Source organism: Pezoporus occidentalis, unplaced genomic scaffold, assembly GCF_034315485.1.
Source record: "Pezoporus occidentalis ecotype Australia unplaced genomic scaffold, CSIRO_AGI_Poc_V1 ctg113, whole genome shotgun sequence".
Taxonomy (NCBI): domain Eukaryota; kingdom Metazoa; phylum Chordata; class Aves; order Psittaciformes; family Psittacidae; genus Pezoporus; species Pezoporus occidentalis.
The window spans coordinates 402,648-423,544 of NW_026912918.1; the positions used below are offsets into that span (position 1 = coordinate 402,648).

General features: G+C 39.6%; 2 protein-coding genes and 1 long non-coding RNA gene across 3 annotated transcripts; 1 reads left to right on the top strand and 2 right to left on the bottom strand.

Annotated features, from left to right (window-relative positions):
• Positions 1–1,319: 1,319 nt before the first annotated feature.
• PDZD9 (PDZ domain containing 9) lies at positions 1,320–8,980 on the top strand. The gene is made up of 4 exons (XM_062634436.1): positions 1,320–1,752; positions 3,846–4,022; positions 7,620–7,815; positions 8,682–8,980. Exons 1-4 carry the CDS (start codon positions 1,632–1,634, stop codon positions 8,737–8,739), a joined length of 552 nt encoding a protein of 183 aa, XP_062490420.1. The 5' UTR covers positions 1,320–1,631; the 3' UTR covers positions 8,740–8,980.
• A 597-nt stretch (positions 8,981–9,577) lies between these two features.
• Positions 9,578–20,681, bottom strand: LOC134171842 (cytochrome b-c1 complex subunit 2, mitochondrial). Its single transcript, XM_062634423.1, has 14 exons — positions 20,514–20,681; positions 18,895–18,987; positions 18,626–18,775; positions 17,577–17,641; positions 16,533–16,589; positions 16,063–16,187; positions 15,242–15,339; positions 14,862–14,919; positions 14,601–14,696; positions 13,499–13,698; positions 13,147–13,227; positions 12,505–12,581; positions 10,665–10,818; positions 9,578–9,827 (listed from the first exon to the last, which is right to left on the bottom strand). The coding sequence occupies exons 1-14, from the start codon at positions 20,547–20,549 to the stop codon at positions 9,744–9,746; spliced, it is 1,374 nt and encodes a 457-aa protein (XP_062490407.1). The 5' UTR covers positions 20,550–20,681; the 3' UTR covers positions 9,578–9,743.
• Positions 17,082–17,570, bottom strand: LOC134171857 (uncharacterized). Its single transcript, XR_009967747.1, has 2 exons — positions 17,298–17,570; positions 17,082–17,247 (listed from the first exon to the last, which is right to left on the bottom strand). It is a non-coding gene; the product is annotated as an uncharacterized LOC134171857 (long non-coding RNA).
• Positions 20,682–20,897: the final 216 nt, after the last annotated feature.

The window sequence follows — 20,897 nt, forward strand, 5'->3', positions numbered from 1 at the left end:
GGTGTTTTTCAACTGAGGACCACGGGCATCCCTCCTTTATACCTGCACCGGCTCGGAGACCTCAGTGCACTCCGGAAGGGCTTGCCCTCCCCCAGGGGAAATCGAGAATGGGCAACTTGGTGGGCACTGCATAGAGGGTTGAGGAACGATCATAAATTTATTGTTTCTCTTGTCACTATCATTCTGTCCCTTTGAAACAGCGGGCGTTAGCTTAAATTTCAGAGTTGCTCCTGTAAAACCAGGGAAGTGGACAGACTGATTCATGGAGGTTCCTCCAGGCCTTACACGACTCTGGAGCACCACAACAGCACTGCATTGCATTGCTGTCTGTATTGTATGCTTGGGAGAAAACCTAGTTCATCTTGACTAGAAAACTTACCTGAATAGAGCGATTTTTGGTTACATGCTTGTCCATGGATTTACTTGTATTGAAGCATGGGGGAATCTGTAGCCAATAAATGAACTATGCAGTAAATGTGAGAAACCAGCCGGATTCTGGCCACAATAACTCTGTGCCTTTGACATTGTCATTCTGGCATGGGAATGCTGAACTCAATCAGTTTAGTAGGCCTCATATCTACAGGTAGTGGGAAAAATACCTAATGTTTGCGTATTTTTTTCCTTCTAACAGCAAACACCTTCTTGTTTATTTCCAGAGCGGCATCACACTCCAGAAGCCAAGCGGGCAACTATCTGAACTCTTTACGTAAGTCTTTTGTGTAGATGGAAGGCTATACAACCAAAATGGGTATGTTAGTAAAACAAAGTGTTCAACAGCAATCAGCAGGGCTTACTATTTGGAGGGCAAGAGCTCTACTTAGGTTCTGTTGAAATCACCTGTTCTTGACAGATTTTCTTAAGGGTAGAGAAAGTAATAAGACTTTCGATGAAAACCTGCTGAAATTCCCTTTAAACAGGGAACAATTGGTGCATGGAATAAATGGAACTATTGATTTTTTTATTTAAAAAATTAGAAATTATATTGCACTAACAACAGCAATAGAGCTGCCTTGAAAATACGTTATTTCCAAGAATCACCTGTGACTATCCTATAAACCAGCTTTAAGTGGTATTAAAATAGCTTTTAATACAAGCATTATGTAAAATTCTGTCTCAAAATATGTTTATCTCCAAATAACTCAGCTTTGTGGCAAAAGGAATGAAGGAAAGGTGGAAAGGAGAAAGAAAGGGAAGATGTGGTTTTCATTGGCTTTTGATATACAGAAAATATGAAATCTGAAATAGTGACAGAGTCATCTTCATATCATGCAGGCTGTGTGATCAGTTATTTGATTTAATCTTTCTCAGTTTTATCAGGGGATGACTATGTGCCTAAGGATGCTGTGTGGCAGGACACCAGCAGCTATAGGTTCTCCAGAAAGCTCTGGGGTTTCAGACAGAACTGTGGTATTGACAGGCAGGCAGCCTAAATCTCCTCTTGGACTGAAACAATGCACTAGATGCAGACACATCCTCTGCCCAATGCCAGAGTTCCTCATGCCCGTGGTGCTGTTGTGGTGCTGGGGGAGCTTGGAACCCATCTGCCCTGGCATTCTGAGTAGTTGCTAGACACTGTTGTTTCCTCACCTGCTGGTAGACTCTTCCTCCACAGGTCACGATGGAACAGTAACATGTTTCCAAAAGGCTCACCTAGGACACTCCAGCATTATTTTGGCTTTAAAGGAAAAGATCTTCCTCAGGACTTGATGGAACATACCCAGTCTTTACAAGAGCCTGGGGATGAAACTCTGAGTAAGTCATCTCTTTTGGTCATTTCTTCCTCTGTTCATTTCCATCTTCGCACTGCGGCCTCAGCACTATTCTTCCACTCCTGCTTTTCAGTATCTGAAACTTCTTGAGTCCTTGTGCTACCAGGCACTTTATCTTCTTCACAGAGCCCCCAGTGCCCCAAATTTTCTTAGTATCAAGAGGCATTTCTGCTCTTGAGGTTAAGTATTTGGAACAGAATTAAAGGCAGGTGACAAGGAAAATGATGTTTCTTCATGCGAAGAGAGAGATCCTACACTGCTGCCTGCAAACTGCAGAATTGGAGGGTAACTTGGAGAAAATCAGGAGAGGGTTAGGGCAACTGTAATGTAAGTTCTATCAAATACCTAAACTGTCTGTAGCACAGAACAAAGAGAAAATCCACCTTCCTTGGACAGTATATAGACTGATATCAGGTACAGTAAAAAGACAAGAGACTCAGCTAACAGTGTGCATTTTAGCATTCCTTCTAATTGTTTTGTAGGTTTTGGTTTTGTCACTGTTTTCATGGTTTTAAAACTCTCATGTCCAGCAAGATAATGTCATGTAGTAAGAAGCCGCCTAAGGTCAGGATTCTGGTATCTATAACTAAAGCTAGATTTATAATAGCGTTTTTTGTTTGCCATTTCATTGCTGATCATTTGCTGACGTACAAATGCTCATGAATTTTAATGGGATTTGCTGAATAATTTTGGCTAGAAAACAATATAGTCTTACTTCATACAATCTGTGTATGCTTATTGGCCTGGAAATTAAGTACTTATTCTGGACGTAGGAAACTAGGATTCAGTTCCCTTTTCTGGCTGAAATAGATTGAAACACACATTGAAAAGTGACTAAGAACACCACAGGAAAGATTTCAATCACTTCTACTGATCCTGTTCCACCTTGCATAAATTCCTGAGCAAAAGTCACAGGTCAGATATCTGACCTGTCAGAATTATCAACAGGTTAAAGGGTGTGCTAGGGTGAGTCTTCCTTTGCTTTTCTTGCTTGACAATGCAAATTAAGTATTTAATCCAAATTAAATTTAAAATAATTTAAAACAACATTTAATTTAAAACAACATTAAAAAACCCCTGCATTTTTCATTGGGAAGGAAAAAAAACACAAACCCATTCCAGCTTCCTTCTCTGTTTTTCAGTTTAGCAGCCAAATTGACAAATAACATGTTCACATTGCTATACTTTCCAGCTTAATTCTTTTATAGACATTCTGGGTTGCCATTTGCAGCCTTATCCAAAGCTTTACTAAAGCCATTGGAAAGATGACTAAATTTCTGTATTTTAGAGAAGGAGGGTAAAGTGGTGGGAATTTTCATTAAGTGTTTTCAGACTGCTGGAGACGGTCTCAAGTAGTTTATTGGTACTCTACTGACAGAAGTTACATTTAGAGATTACATCTTAAAGCAGAGACAGAAAGTAATTTTTAACAGAATACAGCTTGGTTTAGGAGTCTGAAGCACTCATGTGACAGTCTTAATTTTTCCTGGCTGTTAATGAGAACAGGCTTGAGAGATGGAGGAGATTTCTTTATTATCCCTAGTATACTCCTTGGTGGAGACACTGGGATAAATGTCATTTATATTGTATTACTTTGCATTTTAATGGATAGCAGGTGCTCGAGTATTTTATTTCTGTAGATGCTAACTATGGCAAGTGCAGTCCCTTCCCTCATGTCAGCAGTAGGGTGTGGAACCAGTCTGCTGGAAATTTATAAATTAAACTTCTTTATAAATATTGATTTGAAAAAAAAAACATTCTTATAGGAATTCAATCTTTTCTTGAAGTCCTTAATAGCTGACAGCTCCTCTGTTCTTTTATCCTGTATCCTGTTCTCTACTTTCCCTGAATAAATCACCATTAGTAATGAACACTTAAATAACAGCAGTATTGCTTTTGCTCTTGGTAAAATGTATGACATAGCAGGCAATGCTTATCTAAAGAAGCAGTTAAAGATGAGGGACTTAACTGTTTGGACAATTAAGACTGGGTCCAGCACCTACTCAGATGTCTCCTTAAGCCTGTTGAATTATATCACACTTTCAACCAGTAAAATTTTCCTCTCACTTTTCAAAGGGCAGGTGCCATCACTGGAAAGCATCTTTCACTGCACACTGGTTGCAGTACTGAAGGCAACTCTTAGGATGGGTAAACATGGATTAGGTCTCATAGTCATACAGAATGGGCCGTATCTCCAGATAATAAGCATTGTTGAGAAAAGCTCTGCAGCTAAAGATGGAAGGCTAAAACCAGGTAAGAAGAACCAACAGTGATATTCAAATTTAATAGCATTGAGGATGTTCTGCACCTGGGGCTCTGAGCCCATCTCTGATTTATTTATGCTTGCATACATCAAAAGAAACTCAGTTTAAAATTACAGGGAAAAGAAACTAGTATAAACCGTGTAAAGCTCAGTGCCAGCATTCCATTGCAATGAAATAGCTGTGATCTTAAAATAGCTGATATGGGTGACTGTTCCATAATCAGATCAAGATTTAAGTCTATGTATTTTTCTCCAGCAAAACCAGATTTTCTATTAATCAGGTTTGTCAAAAAATAGTTCGACTATTACCTTTATATAGCAGCTAAACTTGAGTAGTATCATTCTTTGTTGCGTGCATTATTGTTCAAGTAATTTCACTCTATAAGTAACACAAAACTTCCCAAAGGTTTGAAATTAATTTGCCTTATTGTTTGCTTTTTATTTCTCTGTATTACACAGAATAGTTACAAAGTGGCAATAGATAAATCTCTGTGCTCTACCAATCCATGCAGGTGTTCATTCGCTAAATGCTTTAAACCTGAAATGTGCTGTATCAGTACTAACAGACTATTACTGGTTATTAATGTTTCTTGTGGAACATCAGACACCTATATTAAGCTTGTAATTGAAAGCTCTGTAAACGTGAATGCTTTACATGGGTCCCTAGACCGATTATGTTAGACTCAGGAACTACAGTTTCGGATGTCAGTGTGCTATGTTATTACTAAATATTAAATTGTCTCTAATGTAGAAATCTATGAAGCTATGACTTGAGTGTAATCAGATCATTTAGAACTTCACTGCTGTACAGTGCAAAGGCACATCCTTAGATTAGAACCATTTTCCCAGCATCACCTTTATAATTTGGGCAGTTCTTTCTTCTTGCACCTTTCAAAGAGAATTAGAAGAAGAAAGATCTACTTGTTTGATGAAATAAAAACCAGTGAGTAGAGTTCTTAACCTCATTTTAGAAAAGGCTTTGCATTTTTGATCCCTGTATAGAAATCGGTGGAAAAATCCTGAACATAATACAGGAATGGATTTGTATTTGAATTAACTACCTTTATTATCTTAGGAGCTGATAGCTTGTATCTATTCCCTAAAAAATCCCCAAACCCTATATTATACAAAACCATATATATGATACTGATTTGGTTGTTGGTTTAAGGTTTTTTTACATCTATAAAGTAAAACATACATAATATTAGTCACTGAAACTAAGTAGTCCTGTTTGCAATAGTTTGAAAAAGGCAAGCTCCAAAAGCATTTTCAATAAAGCCTACAAGGACAGGGAGTCAAATTATTTACAGTATGTGATGTGTTTGATTTACTGTAGCAAGTATTGAACAGTTTAAAGGGGGCTAGGGACTGGTAACAAACACTGTCCCTTTGTAGTAGCTGATCTTAGGTTTTGGAACCAAAAGAAAAAATCTGAGCATGCTTCATGGAGCACCTGGATCTAACTCAGCATATTCCACACACACACACAAAAAAAAAAACAACAGCAAACAGCTGAATTTGATCAATTCATGTGTAGAGTGAACTTACAAAACCTTTAAGACCAAAGCTGTAAAATTTTGTAGAAGCTCCATCCCTCAAGGATACCACAGGCAGCACAGTTATTTTGGCATTAATACCAATGTACAGAGCATGGGCTTGAGAAAAATATGATACACAAATGTATTGCCTAAGATTTTTTCTTGCAGTGAATTAGGTTTTATCTTTAACTGTTTTCCAGTTGATTGAGTGTTATCTATACAATGTCAAACAGAAACCTAAAAGAACAGTTTTATAACTGCTTTTAGCTTGGAAGAGCTGGTGCCATTCTGCTGACTTTAATGGGAGGAGCTAGAAATTAACAGATGCAGTGGGAGGCATTAATATCTTAAACTTCTATGGTTGTATTTACCAAACTCATATGTACCTATGCACGCCCTATTCTCCATGCCAGCAAGAAGAAACAGGGCTGCTTAGGACATGTCTCCTCAGCATACCTTCATAGTGCAAGAGATTTTCTCCACGTTAATCTTCAGTGGCCACTGAAGGATATGAATCACAAAATCATTGACGGATGAGCTGAAAAACTGTGTGGTTCAGACCCTAGCTGCTGGAGCAAAGGAGCAAAATTATCTCCATCTGCAGTTCAGAGATGGCTTTGACTCACTACAGCAGTGTTATCAGAACAGGATGGGCAGAAAAAAAAATGAATTCTAAAAGAATCTATTCAAAGCCAAGAGTGTCTTGCGATACTTTACATCATAAGTAAATTTATGTCTGTGCATTTTGAAACATGAATTTGGGTAATTTATCTTTCTGCTTGATGCTGAGAGCTTACATAAAACTGTTGGTAAAATATTTTGTTGCTTTTTTTGTTATCTGCTACACTTATAGTTGCTATAGAACTTCTTGTTTGCACTCCAGTAGAACCAGTATCTTGTGATAAAACAGAGTGGAGAGAGGGTGTCATAGTGATGGAGTAGATGGGGTGGTCAGTGGAAAAAGGAGAATGAAAAAATGGTAGTAGTTCAGGTAAACAGTTTGAAAGCCTGCAATTTTTTTGCTATAGGCATTTTTAACCCAAAAGGGATATAAAGAAAATAGAACAGATGGAGAGAGACTCCTTGCTCTGCTAATGTGGCAGCAGACAACTACTGATTTTTTAAATCCCCTATGCTGCTCTGTTGCAGTTCAGTGCATAATGCTTACTGATACTGCTCCGCTGTGCAACTGCTTTTGCCAGGCTGCTCATGGAGCTGTAGTCTGCTGCAGGAAGATTCTGCTTGCCTTTTGCAGTCTCCAAAACTACAGGTTTACACACTAACTCCAACTCTCCCAAACCCTCAAAGCCCACCTTGTTACACCCCATGGTATATATAGGTGCTGGGGCTTCTGTACTCTGTTGTTCTTGGATGCAGTACTGCTTTTTGCCAAACTGCAGCTCAGTGCTTTCCACTGGCAGTAGATAATGCTATTTGCAGCTTTATCCCTTAAAACAAACCAACGAACAAAAAACATCACCACCACTTTCTGCTTGAACTCCTCAGCTTCTGCACCAGCTCTTGTAAACACCTCCTATGTCCTCTCTGGCCTGCTTGACATTGTCTTGCAATGTACCCATGTGTTGGCAGCAGAGCTACAGGCGCCAGCCACCAAGGAGAGCCAACCCTGAAAGCCTCCAGGGACCCAGACAAACACAAGGTGACATGTGCAGCTGTAAAACCTCAGCTGAACCTTGTTGGAGTCTGTCTGGTTCCAGGTAGCGATCCTGATCAGAACATTCACCATTCTACCTGTATCTGGCCCCCAAACCCCACAGAAATGGAAGATAGCACTGAATAAGCAACCCAAAGTTTATCATGTTCACTCAGAAAAATCCTGATGTAAACAAGCCATCTGCAGCTTTCCTTAGTGTTGTGAACAGTTAGTTCTTAACAGAGCTAAAATCATTTTCATTAGAATAGAAAGAAAAAGAAATGCCAAACACATGCAATAAAAATGTGATAGTGGTAAGATTACATATTTTATCATATGAACAGTTAAAAATCAAGTCTCTTAAACTGATTGTTGTATGCTTTCTTCCATGGCAGGGGATGTTCTAATAAAAATTGGACATGCCACCATTTTGGGATGGACCCTGCAACAGCTTAGGCAACTCCTGCACAATATTCCTATAGGGACAACTCTACAAATCAGAGTTTACAGAGATTTTGTTGAAGTACCTCAAGACTGGCAAAGTGCAATTGAATTAATTCCTGAAGTAAAGCTGCCTGTGGTGTCAGTAGAGTAAGAAATAACTATTGTACATAACTAGAATTTCACATGTTGCTTATAATTCCAGTGAGAAATGAGAAATAGTGTAATAGCTTTTACAGTTTAGTATTTTCTTTTTCTGAAATAGAAACCTGTGATTTGAACTGAACATATACTGAAGAAAAGCTCATTTTTCTAGCTACAGGGGAGACAGGGTCAGGATGAGCATTTTTAGATATGCCCCTTCCTGCCTCCACAGCAAGCAGAAGTCTGGCTGGCAGGAACGCCTCTGAAGTCTAGAGGCCGTATCAGTTTGTCATAGCCAACAACTGCAAGTAGCTGAGGGTACCAAGATGGAGGTCTTGCTACCACCATCTAAAAAGCTTATCTGTTCTTTAATCAGTCTTAACTACTGACAGTGGCTAATGAGTATGACTTTTGAAACTGAACTTCAGTTATGATTAATGTAGATGGGATACAAGTTTTCCTGAGGCACAAAGGTTTAGTAGAAAAGAAGCCTAAAAGGTAGGGGAAGGAACTGAGTATTTAAAGGGAATAATTAGGCTAGAACAGCAGAAATGAAGCTGGAGCTTCCTTGGAAGCAAGGGGCTTTCTAAGAGATTAAACCTGGATGCTTATGTTTAAATACATCAAATTATTTCTACTCTGAAGGAACAGAAAAAGGACAGCTTGCTTTTCTGGTGACCGAATTACAACTCGGTTGTGGAGTGCAAGGGAAATAGCATGCAAAGGACTATGGAAAATAGTATTAGTTTGATATTAGAGCAGCTTCAGAACTAATAAACTTGTCTTTAGAACAAGAGTCCATTATTAGTGAACTAAATGGCTGCGGGAATTACTGCATGTTGAAGTAACACCAATATTTTCTGTATTTTCAGCACAGACTACGATGAAGATGGCATCGGGTCCAGCAGTGATGATGATGTAGGCTTGTAAATTTTTCAGTATAAATCTCCCCAGTCATACTGCTGTGAGTTCACTCCTAAGTTACAATCAATGCACAAAATCTAGCAGATACCTGATAAGGACCAGATACTTGGGGTAGGTACAGACCATGTTTGTGATGCTGTTCTTCATAATGATGTTGAAGCATCATACAATCCTGAGTTTGGTACTAGTGGTATTAGTGCTCCTTCATACCGGACTACAGAAAACTATGAGACCAGTTCCCCTTCCTCCTGCCTTTCTGTATCACATACATCCCATCTGGAAGAATTTGCTTTGCTGCAGAATACCTAAGAACCCGACTTGTCCCAGTATAAATTTCTGAAGTTGTATTGTGTCTGTTTTCTTCTAATACATGCCTTCAAAAAATCTGAGTGTCCCAATATATTTGAAATGCTATATTAGCTATAGAAAGCTGTTTTAGCAATGCTTTCCCTCCCCACAAAGATGTCAATCAGTACTACTTGTGGAATAGACAGTCAGAGACACTACCTCTGCTCATCCCTGACAAGTAGCAGTTGCAAGCTCTAGGAAGGTCTAATATATTCATCTTTCTTTGAAGGCAAGTTTCTTCATTTTCTTGATATAAGGATGGTGGACACAGTTGATCACGAACCCCTCCTGAACATACAAGAATACACAGACAGCTCGTGGCAATCACAGTATTTGTCTGCATCACAGTTATCATTATGATATATCTGTTTTTCCCATTGACTAAAATGTCATCTTATATGCTCACTGTAGTTCTACCTTCAGTATACAGAGCCAGACTTACCAGCATTTTACATACCATTTTCAGTAGGAAAAAAAAAAAAAAATCCACACAATGTATGAACTCAGCACTTTATTTGACAAGTGCAAGCCCACAATTACTTGAGAGAAATTTGCTGAAATACCTGAATGCACAAATAACAAATTAGTAGTAATTTATTTAGAGCATAGGTGACTTAGAGCTCATTGTAGGTCCATTGTGAATCTGCATCCCGGTTTCATTTTTACAACTCATCAAGAAAAGGAGTATTTCCCAAATCCCCACTAGCTGCCATCGATTTCTTCCCACTGACAAACTTCTTGGCAGCCTGAAAATACATCGGAAAGATGGATATGAGGAAATATTCACCACAACAGAATTTATCTTGCTGCTCACAGCCTCAGCTTCAAGTTATTAAAGCAAAAGCCAAATCCCAACATTACCATCATACGTCAAACAAACAGTTTTCTTTTTGCTGTCAAAACTTGTTTCTATTCTAGATCCTTCTTACTTTAAACAGGAATGGCAGAATGACAGTTGGATATAAAAGGCATAAACTCTTAGAAAATAGTTATGTCTAGAATAATTATTACACCACAAGTGTACAGTGGATCTTTCCTTATTACTAAAGCTATTGCTAGTTGCTACTCCAACACAAAATAGTGATAACTGTGAAAAAAACAAGTTTTCTTAGAATGTCTGATGGATTTCTGTATGAAGTTTGCTTCAAGTTGTTAAGCAACAAAGTGAACTGGAATAGCAATGTGCCTACATCAGTTTATTACTGAAAGAGTAATCGTTTTATTAAGCACAGCAAATATTTTAGGCTCAGGAATCCTAAAACCTTTGACATAGAAGTGCCTGCACTGGAACTAGCATCATGTTTTTCTTGAATACTAGTTGACAGTTTTGGTAAACTCAAGTAAAGTAGATGAGAATTTCATACACTCCCAGCTACGCTAGTTTTGCAGCATATTGGATTAAAGGGTCTCCTGTTAATAAAGGCCTAACAAGACAGGCAGCTGGGAGCTGTAAGTTGCCTTGGCTTTTTTAAAAGATTGTGTGTGTGTGTGTGTTTATATACATACATAAATGAGCACCCGTTTTGTACAAAAACCACTTACACAGTGATTAATAAACACCTGTAATGCTTACACATACTTACACTCACAACATCAGCACTGGCTACAGAGTCGATTTTTTGAGCAACAACAGATGGCGATGTGTGCGTGCCAGACATCAAAGACTCTGAGCCTATTTCATTCAGCAACCCCTCTGCAGTCTCCACTGACATCAAATAGGTGGCTTTCAGCTGATTTCTGCCATCAAATAAAGCATTAAGGATGAGTGAACATAAAAGTCCTGTTATTAGCTACCACGCCTGTAAGCGCATCGAGTTTTTGGTGCTTTTTAAGTTTTCAAGATTCCTCTCCATTTTGGAAGGTTTTCCTTTTCAAGTATGGAAGGGTTCTGTATATGTAGCAAAGAGGTACCACAAATACTCCAAGCATGAAAATGACAGGGTACCCCAGCACCAACTGCCACCTCCTGCAGTCAGAAGATCTCAAGCTCTGAATTTGTTTCTGTTTGAAGGAACTGATGCAGGTACCACAGGATTCAGAGAAACTAATCCATCAAGTTTAAAAATTAGGTTTAAAATGGATTCCAGTTTCTCATCAAGAACAGACAATGGAGAGCTATTTTTTTGGAAGTGACAAAGCAGCAGTGGATGTCAATGGTTAGGCTCCTTAAGCAACAGTTCCATGTTCTGTTAAAAGATAGCAAGTTTACACTGTTCTGTTTCATGCACTCACTGCTACCTATGAAAATCTGATTTTTATAAGCTAGTCATTCTATGATTTTTTTAAACAACAAAATGGCAGAAAATGGTTCATTCCAATAGAGTATGATTAGACTGAATTGCCAGACTGCAAATATCGCTGGCCTTGAATTTGGTTTGGTTTTTGGGTTAGTTTTTGGTTGGTTGGTTGGTTGTTGTCACTAAAGAAAAAAGAGCAAGATAGAAAATATGTGAATCCATTCGAGGAAAAGGAACCCCTCTTCCCCCCAGAAAGCCACAGTACTTTAACTCCCTAATACTAAGCAGCTTTGTTGCAAACAAACCCAAAAAGCCCCACAAAACAATTCACACACACAACAAATAATGTCACATATAAAGGTCCAGAATTCATCATTTAGCTACTAGTGACTAATGCACAACCAAGCATGTCTAGGTTATTACGTTTTCTGTAAGCAGGCTTTACATGGAGTCTTGTAAGTATTTTGCATGTGTAATAGGCAATACTTTAATGTTGCTACTTGAGTGAATCTGTACCATATTGTCATATTGCATAACTACAGTTCGAAAGGCTCAGTGCAGTCTAACACCACCTGGAGATTAAGCTCAACTAGTGTGCACAGCCCTCTATAAATTAGAAATCCTAAAACTTTGTTGATTTTACTGCATCTCTAATAGTAATTTCCCCCACATCTCAAATATTCCTATAGGCACATTATTTCAAACACTAAAGCGCTAATTCAGTGCTTTACACTTGCAGACCCTCATTACTACTATTCTTTGAAGATGCAGAAGATTGTTTAATGTAATTGTTTTGGGAACTGCTGCAGTGCAACTCTAAAGGGAATTACCTGAATAATGCAATTTAGGAATCTAATTTGAATACATCTTAACACTACAGAGTATGATTAAAATGACAGCATCTGTGGATATTTGCTGATACCTTACACTGAAACAGTTTTCAGAAACCATTATCTACCAAGTTTTTATAAGGAAATACCACTAGCAGAGGATCAGTACCGCTTTGGGAAAAAAACCCTACTGACACTGCTTCAGTTTTAACAGAGGAAAATGAGCAGTTCCCCATGGAAATAATTACAGGACAAGGATAAGCTCTGCTGTACAGAATAATTTAAGTGTTTGACAAGTAGCTACATGTTAAGAAACTTCTCTTTACAACACACAAGAGAGCTCTTTATGCACTTACTTTGCCCTTGTGACATCATCATCAGTGATGCTGCCCTGAGCAACTGCCTTTACCTGGTTCAAAGCAGCTTTAATCACCTGAGGAAAATTACATCAGTTACGACTTCTTCCAGCATTAAATTTCAACATGTTATTTATATTACATGACATCTCAGAAACTTCAGAGCAGCTGATGATGTCACGATTGTCTGCCTGAACTCACTTCTAAACAGCCTCATAACAAAACTAAAACCATAATAATTACATAATAAATGCCCAAGCAAGACACAAAATCAACTGCGGAATGAAACTGCAACACCACATTGATTTGTATGGTCTCACCATTTTTTCATCACAGTTCACTCAGTTCTGCTGGCTTCAAGAGCCAGCATGTTCCTTATGATATACTTAGGCTTACACATGTAAGTCAGCAATTACAGTCAGCAACCAAGGTATTTTACTAGCTCTCATTTGTATTAGGTATTTGTACTTCCCAGACAGCAAGTCTCGATCCCAGCTTACAAAGCTAAGTTATAACTGAACATGCAGCATTCTCACATAAGAAACCAGATGAACTGAGTGTTTTAGATGAATCGGTCTATCTCAAATGAAAATTAGTTTGAGGGTTATGCTCCTAATAGTTAAATTCTAATCAGCAACTCACCTCCCCAGTGTCTGAAGCCTGGGATACAGTATATATCCCAAAGAGCCCAGAATCAGAGTAATTAACATTAAATGCGGAAGCCTGCAAAACAAACATTATCACCAACTGTTTCATGTATCAGAACAACTCAACATCAAGCATAGAAAAATAATTACTATCAGGATCTAAAATACTGTAAGTCAGGAAGCTAAACTCCATCTGTGCAGAGGAAAGATCAGACTGGAAGTCCTCTGAAATACTGTAACTTGTGCAAGACTGAACTAATTATGATTGTACCTGGAGGTAGTAAACTCTTAAAGGATAATAAATGTTTTACTTAAAACATCAGAGTACAATAAACCTCTGAACTTACATCAAATGGCCGGGTAGTCGCCTTAGCAATACCCTGACACAATTTGCTGGTAACACTGCTTCCCCTCTTGATAAGGGGCCCAGCACCTAAAACATGCTGAAGAACACTGAACGCATTTGCTTCTGCACTCCCAACAGCAGCTCCTTCTGTGACAACAGCAGCATGGACAAGGCTCTCACCATTCTGTTTTCTGACTTCTCCTAAAAAACACAACAACAGAATAAAAAGTAATACAGTATTCAGTTAGAAACTACTATACATTCAGAGGTATTGAAAGGAAATATTCCTAGCCCGGAGTTTGTTTCATGAGAGAAAAGCCAGGGTGTGAAGTTGCAATAACCACTCAGGAAAACAGCAAGGAGCTGTTAGTAGATTATAGGTAATTATAAACAATCCTTAATATTCAAAATTTTTCTTGCAATCACAAACCCATGCACCTTCCTCTGCCTTATTTGAAACTGACCCTAAACCACACATAGTATGAGATAATAAAACCCAGCAAGTCTTCAGATAACAAATACCCAGGAAAGAAGCATTGCCTTCTGTTCAGAACAGTATTGATCCTGTTTTACAGAAAATGAAGTTATCCCAAGTAAATATTAAATGTTGAAAACTAATTTTCCCCATCTGGTCAGAGTGACCTGATACTCCAAGTAAAGATTGGGTACTGGTATTAACTAGTACACAATACCGCTCTGAAACAGTTAAGTGTTACATTATCTTTTATGAAAGATTTACAATGTTCTAATAGATCTTCCCTAAAGAGAAAAACTGCCACCACTTCCAGACAGTCCTTAATCTACTCTTCAGCAAATCTTACCCAAAATGCCAAGAGAAACCACAAGCCAGTTTGTTTCCCACTTTATGGAATAAATGATCCTACAGGTAAAGCTTTACTGGAAATACATGTTCAGTTTTATCCCAGAACTTCCCATGGTGAGGAATAATCCTCTGCTTAGTTAGATGAGAGATGTCTGAACTGTCACTTCCCATGTACAGCATTAAGTACTACTATATTGTTTCCAGTTGCAACTTTGAATACTACTACATTTACAATGAGCAGAAAAGAGTCATCCAGAACAGATACAAGACACAGACTCACCCCCTCGATAGACAGCCTTTGCACCAGAAACACCAGCTCCACCACGGATATTTAGAAAATTCTCGGCAACTTGCTTTAACACGGAGTGCTTCACACCTGCAACACAATAGTTATTCCAAGTAATGTAATGGCATTGAAAACCTACAGCAGTTACATAAAAATATTTTAAGTGTACCGTAACTTTTTACTTCTATGGAGAACTCCACCTTCCATGCCAGTTTTCCTTTACGAATTGCAATGCCCATTAAAGAACATACATACCTAATCCTACTAGAGCCATTCTTGCACTTGTGAAATTGTTCTGTACGAAATCGTGGAGCTGCAACAGTAAATTCGTATTTTAGAGTACTTTCCATAAATTATAAAGAATGGCAAGTGTGTTTCTGACATCCCCCCTTACACTTCTTCATGCAGCAAACTCCACCGTTTCCAAAAGGAGCTGTCTATAGAACAGCATTTTACACATTCTCTGACAAACCCTCTTATATAAGAACACTTGCATTTCACTGACAACCTTACTATGCACAGGAGACAGAAAATTCATATAGTAAGTATAGTCAGTGCTTACTTTCTCAAGTGTCATCATCCATCCTTGATAAAGAAACTGAAACAGCTTCATAACACAACACAAATAATCCTACCTGTTCAGAAGTAATTTTTCCAACTCTGTAGTCTGGACAATATAAGGGGTTTGCCAGAGCATTCTTATAGGCTGCAGCATGCAAGTTTTCCAGCACTCCTAAGGGGAACAACATTTCAATTATGATGATTAACGTAAGAGCCACTTTTAGTGAAGATCATGAATGAAATGTCAACCCACTGAAACAGAGCTGTGGGCCTTTTTAAGTACCCACAAGATCTGCAAAAGCAGGTCTAGAATAATCTAATACACTTGGAAGTTTCATCCAAATGCATTGGTTTGGCTGAGCCTTTGTGTTTAGGTTTGTTTTGGGTTTTTTTCAAACCCACAAACCTAAATTCATAACCCTAAAGCTGGAATCCATTTTCAGTGTAATGAAAATCCATACTGGTTTTCTATCAAAATAACCATACAAATTCAAGAGGTCTTTTGCAGAATGTCTTTTCTGCACTGGTGAGCAATACCTAAGAATCATTTTCAGAACACAACCTGCTGCAAATATACTGTCAACAAGAGTCATGTCCTGCACATTCTTTAGCTGTACTTAAATTAAAAAGGTGAAATGGAAGCTGCCTTGGGGAATGGCTTAAGCTGTCATCAGTATGTTACTTGCTGAATGTTACACACAGGCTACAAAAACTTGTGTATTTATAAAAAAGGGTTCTGTAACAACAGAAAGACCCATACCTATCCATAGGGAAAAACTGAAAGATTAAATGGTCACATGACAGAACAAAAGGGGAGAAACTATTTTTTCCAGAAGTGTTTAATTCTGAGGAAACTCCCCTGAAGCCAGTGCAGTAGATCAGAAAGTACACTTACCAACTTGAGGGTTCTGAGAAGCAATTGCTTTGTCAACTTTTAACTGAGGCTGAAGGTCAGCTACTTCCCATGCTCTAAACTCTGGTGCTGTGGTGACATTAAGAAGGTACTCCATAACTGTATCACTAGATTAAAAAGTTACAAAGGCATTAAGCACAACAGAAGTAGCACATATTTCTTTTGAAGTTGAAAGCAAGTTAAACTAATCTGTAAGCAACGTATTAACAACAAAATGTATCACACAAGCCAGAGTAGTTACTAGCACTGCCCTACAGAGGGCCAAAATTCCACTTCAGTTCTGCAGCATTCATATACTCAGTAATGCGATACAGAAACTGGATATTAATATAGTAGTTTGATTTAGTAGACAAACACAAAAATACATATTCCTCCTACCCTGTAAAACGGTCTCCACCACACAGCAGTTTGTAAAGCATGCAATGCCATTTACAGCATATCTAGATACCTACACGTAGTCACGTGGGCATTCAATACAGTAAGCCATCTTCTCTCTTGTTGAGTACACACTAAACGAGAAAAAATACAAACCCCATTTCAGCAGAGAACACAGAAGTGGTTTTTCACACATATTCCTCCCCTCAATAACTAGTTAACCTTAAATCTGCTTGACATGACCATTTAAAATGAGTGATAATGCACACACAGCAGAAACAGACATAACTAGAACTCCCATCCTAAGTATTGTAGTAATAACAAGTGTCTTGTGAGCATCAGAATTTAAAATACAATGCTAATTCAAGGTAAAACAACAAATAAGTTTGAATAACAAAACTTGAAGACAAATGTGTGTATGTATTAAACAAGGCAACTTCGAAATTGTTCTCTTTGGGCAGAAAACTCCCCACTTGCTTCAACACATTTGTGACTAATAGGAACATATATTCCTATATATGGAATATATAGGAATATAATAAAGGGTCGGAGTCTCAAGTTATAGAAAACATTGTATTTAACCAAAATCTATGTAAAACAATCTTACTGGATGATTTCAAGACACATTGCAAGAAAGCAGGCACAGCAAGATCCCTCTTTTATTTCTCTTAGGCTTGTTTTCTAGGCTTTAAACTCTCAAATCATGAAAGCCAACTACTGTCTGAATTGTTCCCAGAATTGCAGTGTCATGAGTGGTATCTATTCACAAAAGATGTAGAAAAAAAAAATAATCTACTGACTTCACAAAGTTCAATCTCAAAGTCTGAAAAAAGAAAAAGAACATTAAGCTTTCTGGACAAATTATGCTTCTTCCAGGTACACAACATTTATGTTTTGTTAATTAAAAGGTGTTCTAAAAACACAAACCATGGGTAGTACACTTTTGCACCTTCACTGAACAAGAAGTACAGAAGATGTTCCTTGTCAACATTCACCAATCAAGTGGCATTACCACACTGAGCTTATCTGTCTCTGTATTGTTGTGCTTATTGTTTTAAGTTTCCTTTAATCATGTAGCTTGTTTGCATGTTACCAAAACACATCCTAACATGGTTACAAACCTCAGGCTGCCCCCAACAGCTTCAATGCCACGAGTAATCCGGAAAGAAGATACTCCTTTAGTAGTCTATTACAGAAATAAAAAAAAGCAACTTAGAATTCCAGCTATTTTAAGAACAGACTTGCCCGAGGTTGTTCAGTGCTCAAGCAACGTGGAAACAGTATCTGTTTATTCATTTATACAGAAGCCATTCTGAGCCAGCTTATTGCACCCCTGCTCCCAATCATTTCTATCATCCTCCCGATTTTCCAGTTTAATTGGTCACATATTTGCTCCCCAGCTCCATATTAGAATGATCCAGGTTCGCTTGAACATTAGGATTCTTTGAATTAGATAAACTTGACAAAACCAGGGCAAGAACACCTACACATGCTATCACACTGACAGCTGTCTGATGGAACTTCAGGCAGCAGTTGGGAAGGGCAATAAGCAGCTGGGATGTTCTTTTTTTCTGCCTGAAGCTGATGTGGATTGAACCCATGCAACAGCAGTCACAGACTTGTCAGTGGTGCTGTGTAGCATTAATTGTCACAGTCTGGCTGTTCACATCTGCCCCCACAGCCAGACAGCAACTGAGATGAACAGGAACAACGGGAAGGGCCACAGTAGGTCAAGCTGTAGGAAGGCTTGCCCAACCTTCTGAACAGCGGCAACAGAAGAGGCTGTTTAAATGTAACATACCACAACCTGCTCAGTGGTATTCCTGCAGTACCTGCAGGAGTTGCTCCTATTAGCAACTCCTTAAAGACCTGCTACCCTAATTTGACGAATTCTTTTTTTTTGAACCTACTGTATCTTCCTCCAGAGCATCTTGTATAAGTGAAGCCACTTGGAGAGCATTAATTCTAAATTAAGCATCACATCCTGTCTTCCAGAAAGTAATGTCATTTCTCCTGCACTTGAACCAGGTAACCAAAAAAACAATGTACATTGTTTTCCACTTTATAAGATCTCTTACACTAAATTTTACTGTATCCTTTACTTTTGCATCATAAACTTTTCACCATTTCATCTACTGCCAACATAATAACAAAGTGAACAAACACCTACCATATTCGGTCCAATACGAAGCAAGTGAGTAGTTCCCAAGTTACTAGTGGTTTCATATCTGCTGCCTGCTTTAATAAACACACCAATTCTTGAAACTGGAGAAAAGTTTTCTAGAGAGGCAATAACTAAGCCATTTGGCAATTTTGTGATCTGTATTAAACAGAAAAACATTTGGTTTAGTTACACACTAGAAATACTGTCACAACCCTACTCTGAGTTTTACAAAATAAAAAGGGGACAGAAAAAAAAATACCAGCATTCATACTGACCTCAAGATTCTCAGACTCTTGAGATAATTTCACTCGTTCTGCAGGTTTTGAGATTGAAATTTTAGGGGCTACCTTAAGTGAGTAAAATCTCTTCTAGAAGAGAAAGCATAAGAAAATGGATTCCCTGAATTAGTTCATTGCACATTCCATTACATACTGAAGAAGCAACTAATTCTGAAGTAGAAATATAATCAACAACTTCAAGTCCCAGAGTAAAACCAGTGATTCCCTTGTAATTCCTCTGACAGTTGTTTTTTGTTTTTTGGTTTTTTTATATCACTGCTAGAACCTGGGGAATGACTTACATGAGGTCCCTGGACCTTGGTGCTATTCTCAAGAATTAGCATTGTAAGAAAGCTTTTCCCCCCTCCCTCTCTTTGCTGTTGTGCACTGGGTATCTCTACTGATACGGTATAGTCTGTAGGACCACCTTGTAGCAATTAACTCAAAAAAAAAAGCCACAGAATTCCACACACTCAGAACATAACTTTGGAGACAACTTTCCAACTTATTAGGTGTAGGCAGTTCAACTCTTAAAGAATTACCTCTCTCACCAACAGAGCTACACTGACTGCTGCATACAAAAAGGATGTGTATGGAAGTCCCCAGACTGCAGAGCAATAACCAGAAGCAGGCCTTCAAACTGAGGAAGTGAACACTGCAACTAGCTGGTAGCAGAAATAACAACACTTTTAATTTCAAATCTGAAATGCTATTCCTTCTGCCCTTTCTGAAGTTTCTTATGATTATTAAAAAAAACACCAAATTTATTATTCTTCACATTTAAAAAAAAAAAACAAAACAAAACCAACAACCAAAACCCAACTTAATTCTCATACATCTCTAAGTAAACACTGAGTGACAGACACCCCACTGCAGTCAATTGAAGGGATACCAATGACATAACTCCACATACTCTGTTCAATGTATGAGTCCAGGAAAAAGTACTTCCTTCCCCAAACAGAAATTTTAACCACTAAACCTACTTATTTATGAATTATTAGTGAGAGTCTAGAATTGACTTGCAAACACACTATGACTCAGAGGTCATTCACCATCACTGCTTTCCAGTGAAGACCTACACAAATTATACTCCAGCTGCCGGAGGCCTCCAGGGGATCCTTTGCAGCAGAAGCAGCCCTCTGCCCCTTCCACGCCCGGGGAAGAGCCACTTGCCAAGCCCTACTTGTCAAGGGCACCTTGCCACAAACAGCGACAAGGGATCCTCCTCCCTGGCCACACCGGCAGCCCTGCATCGCCGGCCGGAAAGACCTCAGGTGAAGCACCCAAGAAACCCGCCGCCGCTGCCGCAGCTCCCCGCCACAGCGCTGCGCGGAGGCCGCCCCGGGTCCGGCCCGCGGCCTGTTTGACCTTCAGCCCCGCCGCCCCACTCCACCATCTGCCCATCCGCCTCGCCGCCGGCTTTGGCCTCCCCTCTACGCCCCTCGCTGATAGCCCCACAGCCGCTCACACGCCGACCCCCAGCTCGCCCGCCCGGTTTGCCGACCCGGAGCTGTCTGGGGTCAGGCCCACCCACGGCCGCCGGGACCCAGGCAAGCGCTGTCAACTGACGCTATGCCTCTCCCCTGCTACACCCAAGGCGTCCAGGTCATCCTCACCGAGAGGGAACGCGCCACCACCGGGAACCCCTTCATCCTTCCGCGCCCCTCAGCTCAGCCCCGGCGAGAAGATGGCTGTCTGGAAGAGGACTCAACCTTCCCGGCACGCCCTGCGCCGCTTTGACTTTCTAGCGAGAGAAGACCCAAACTCTACTGCTCGCGCCGACAGTCACTCCGCGACGGGAGAGCGACGCTTTGCGGCGTCCTCGGCGTTTGTGCATGCGCAGAGTGCCGCCGCCTCCCGCTCAGCGGGGCTGTCCCAGCCCTCGGGGTCCCCGTGGTGGCCCCGCGTTGTGGTGAACCGTAAATGAGCTGCGGCCGGACCCTTCGCGGCGGTGTGGGCAGTCGCATGCCCCGCAGCGGTGTCTGACCAGGGGTGGAGAC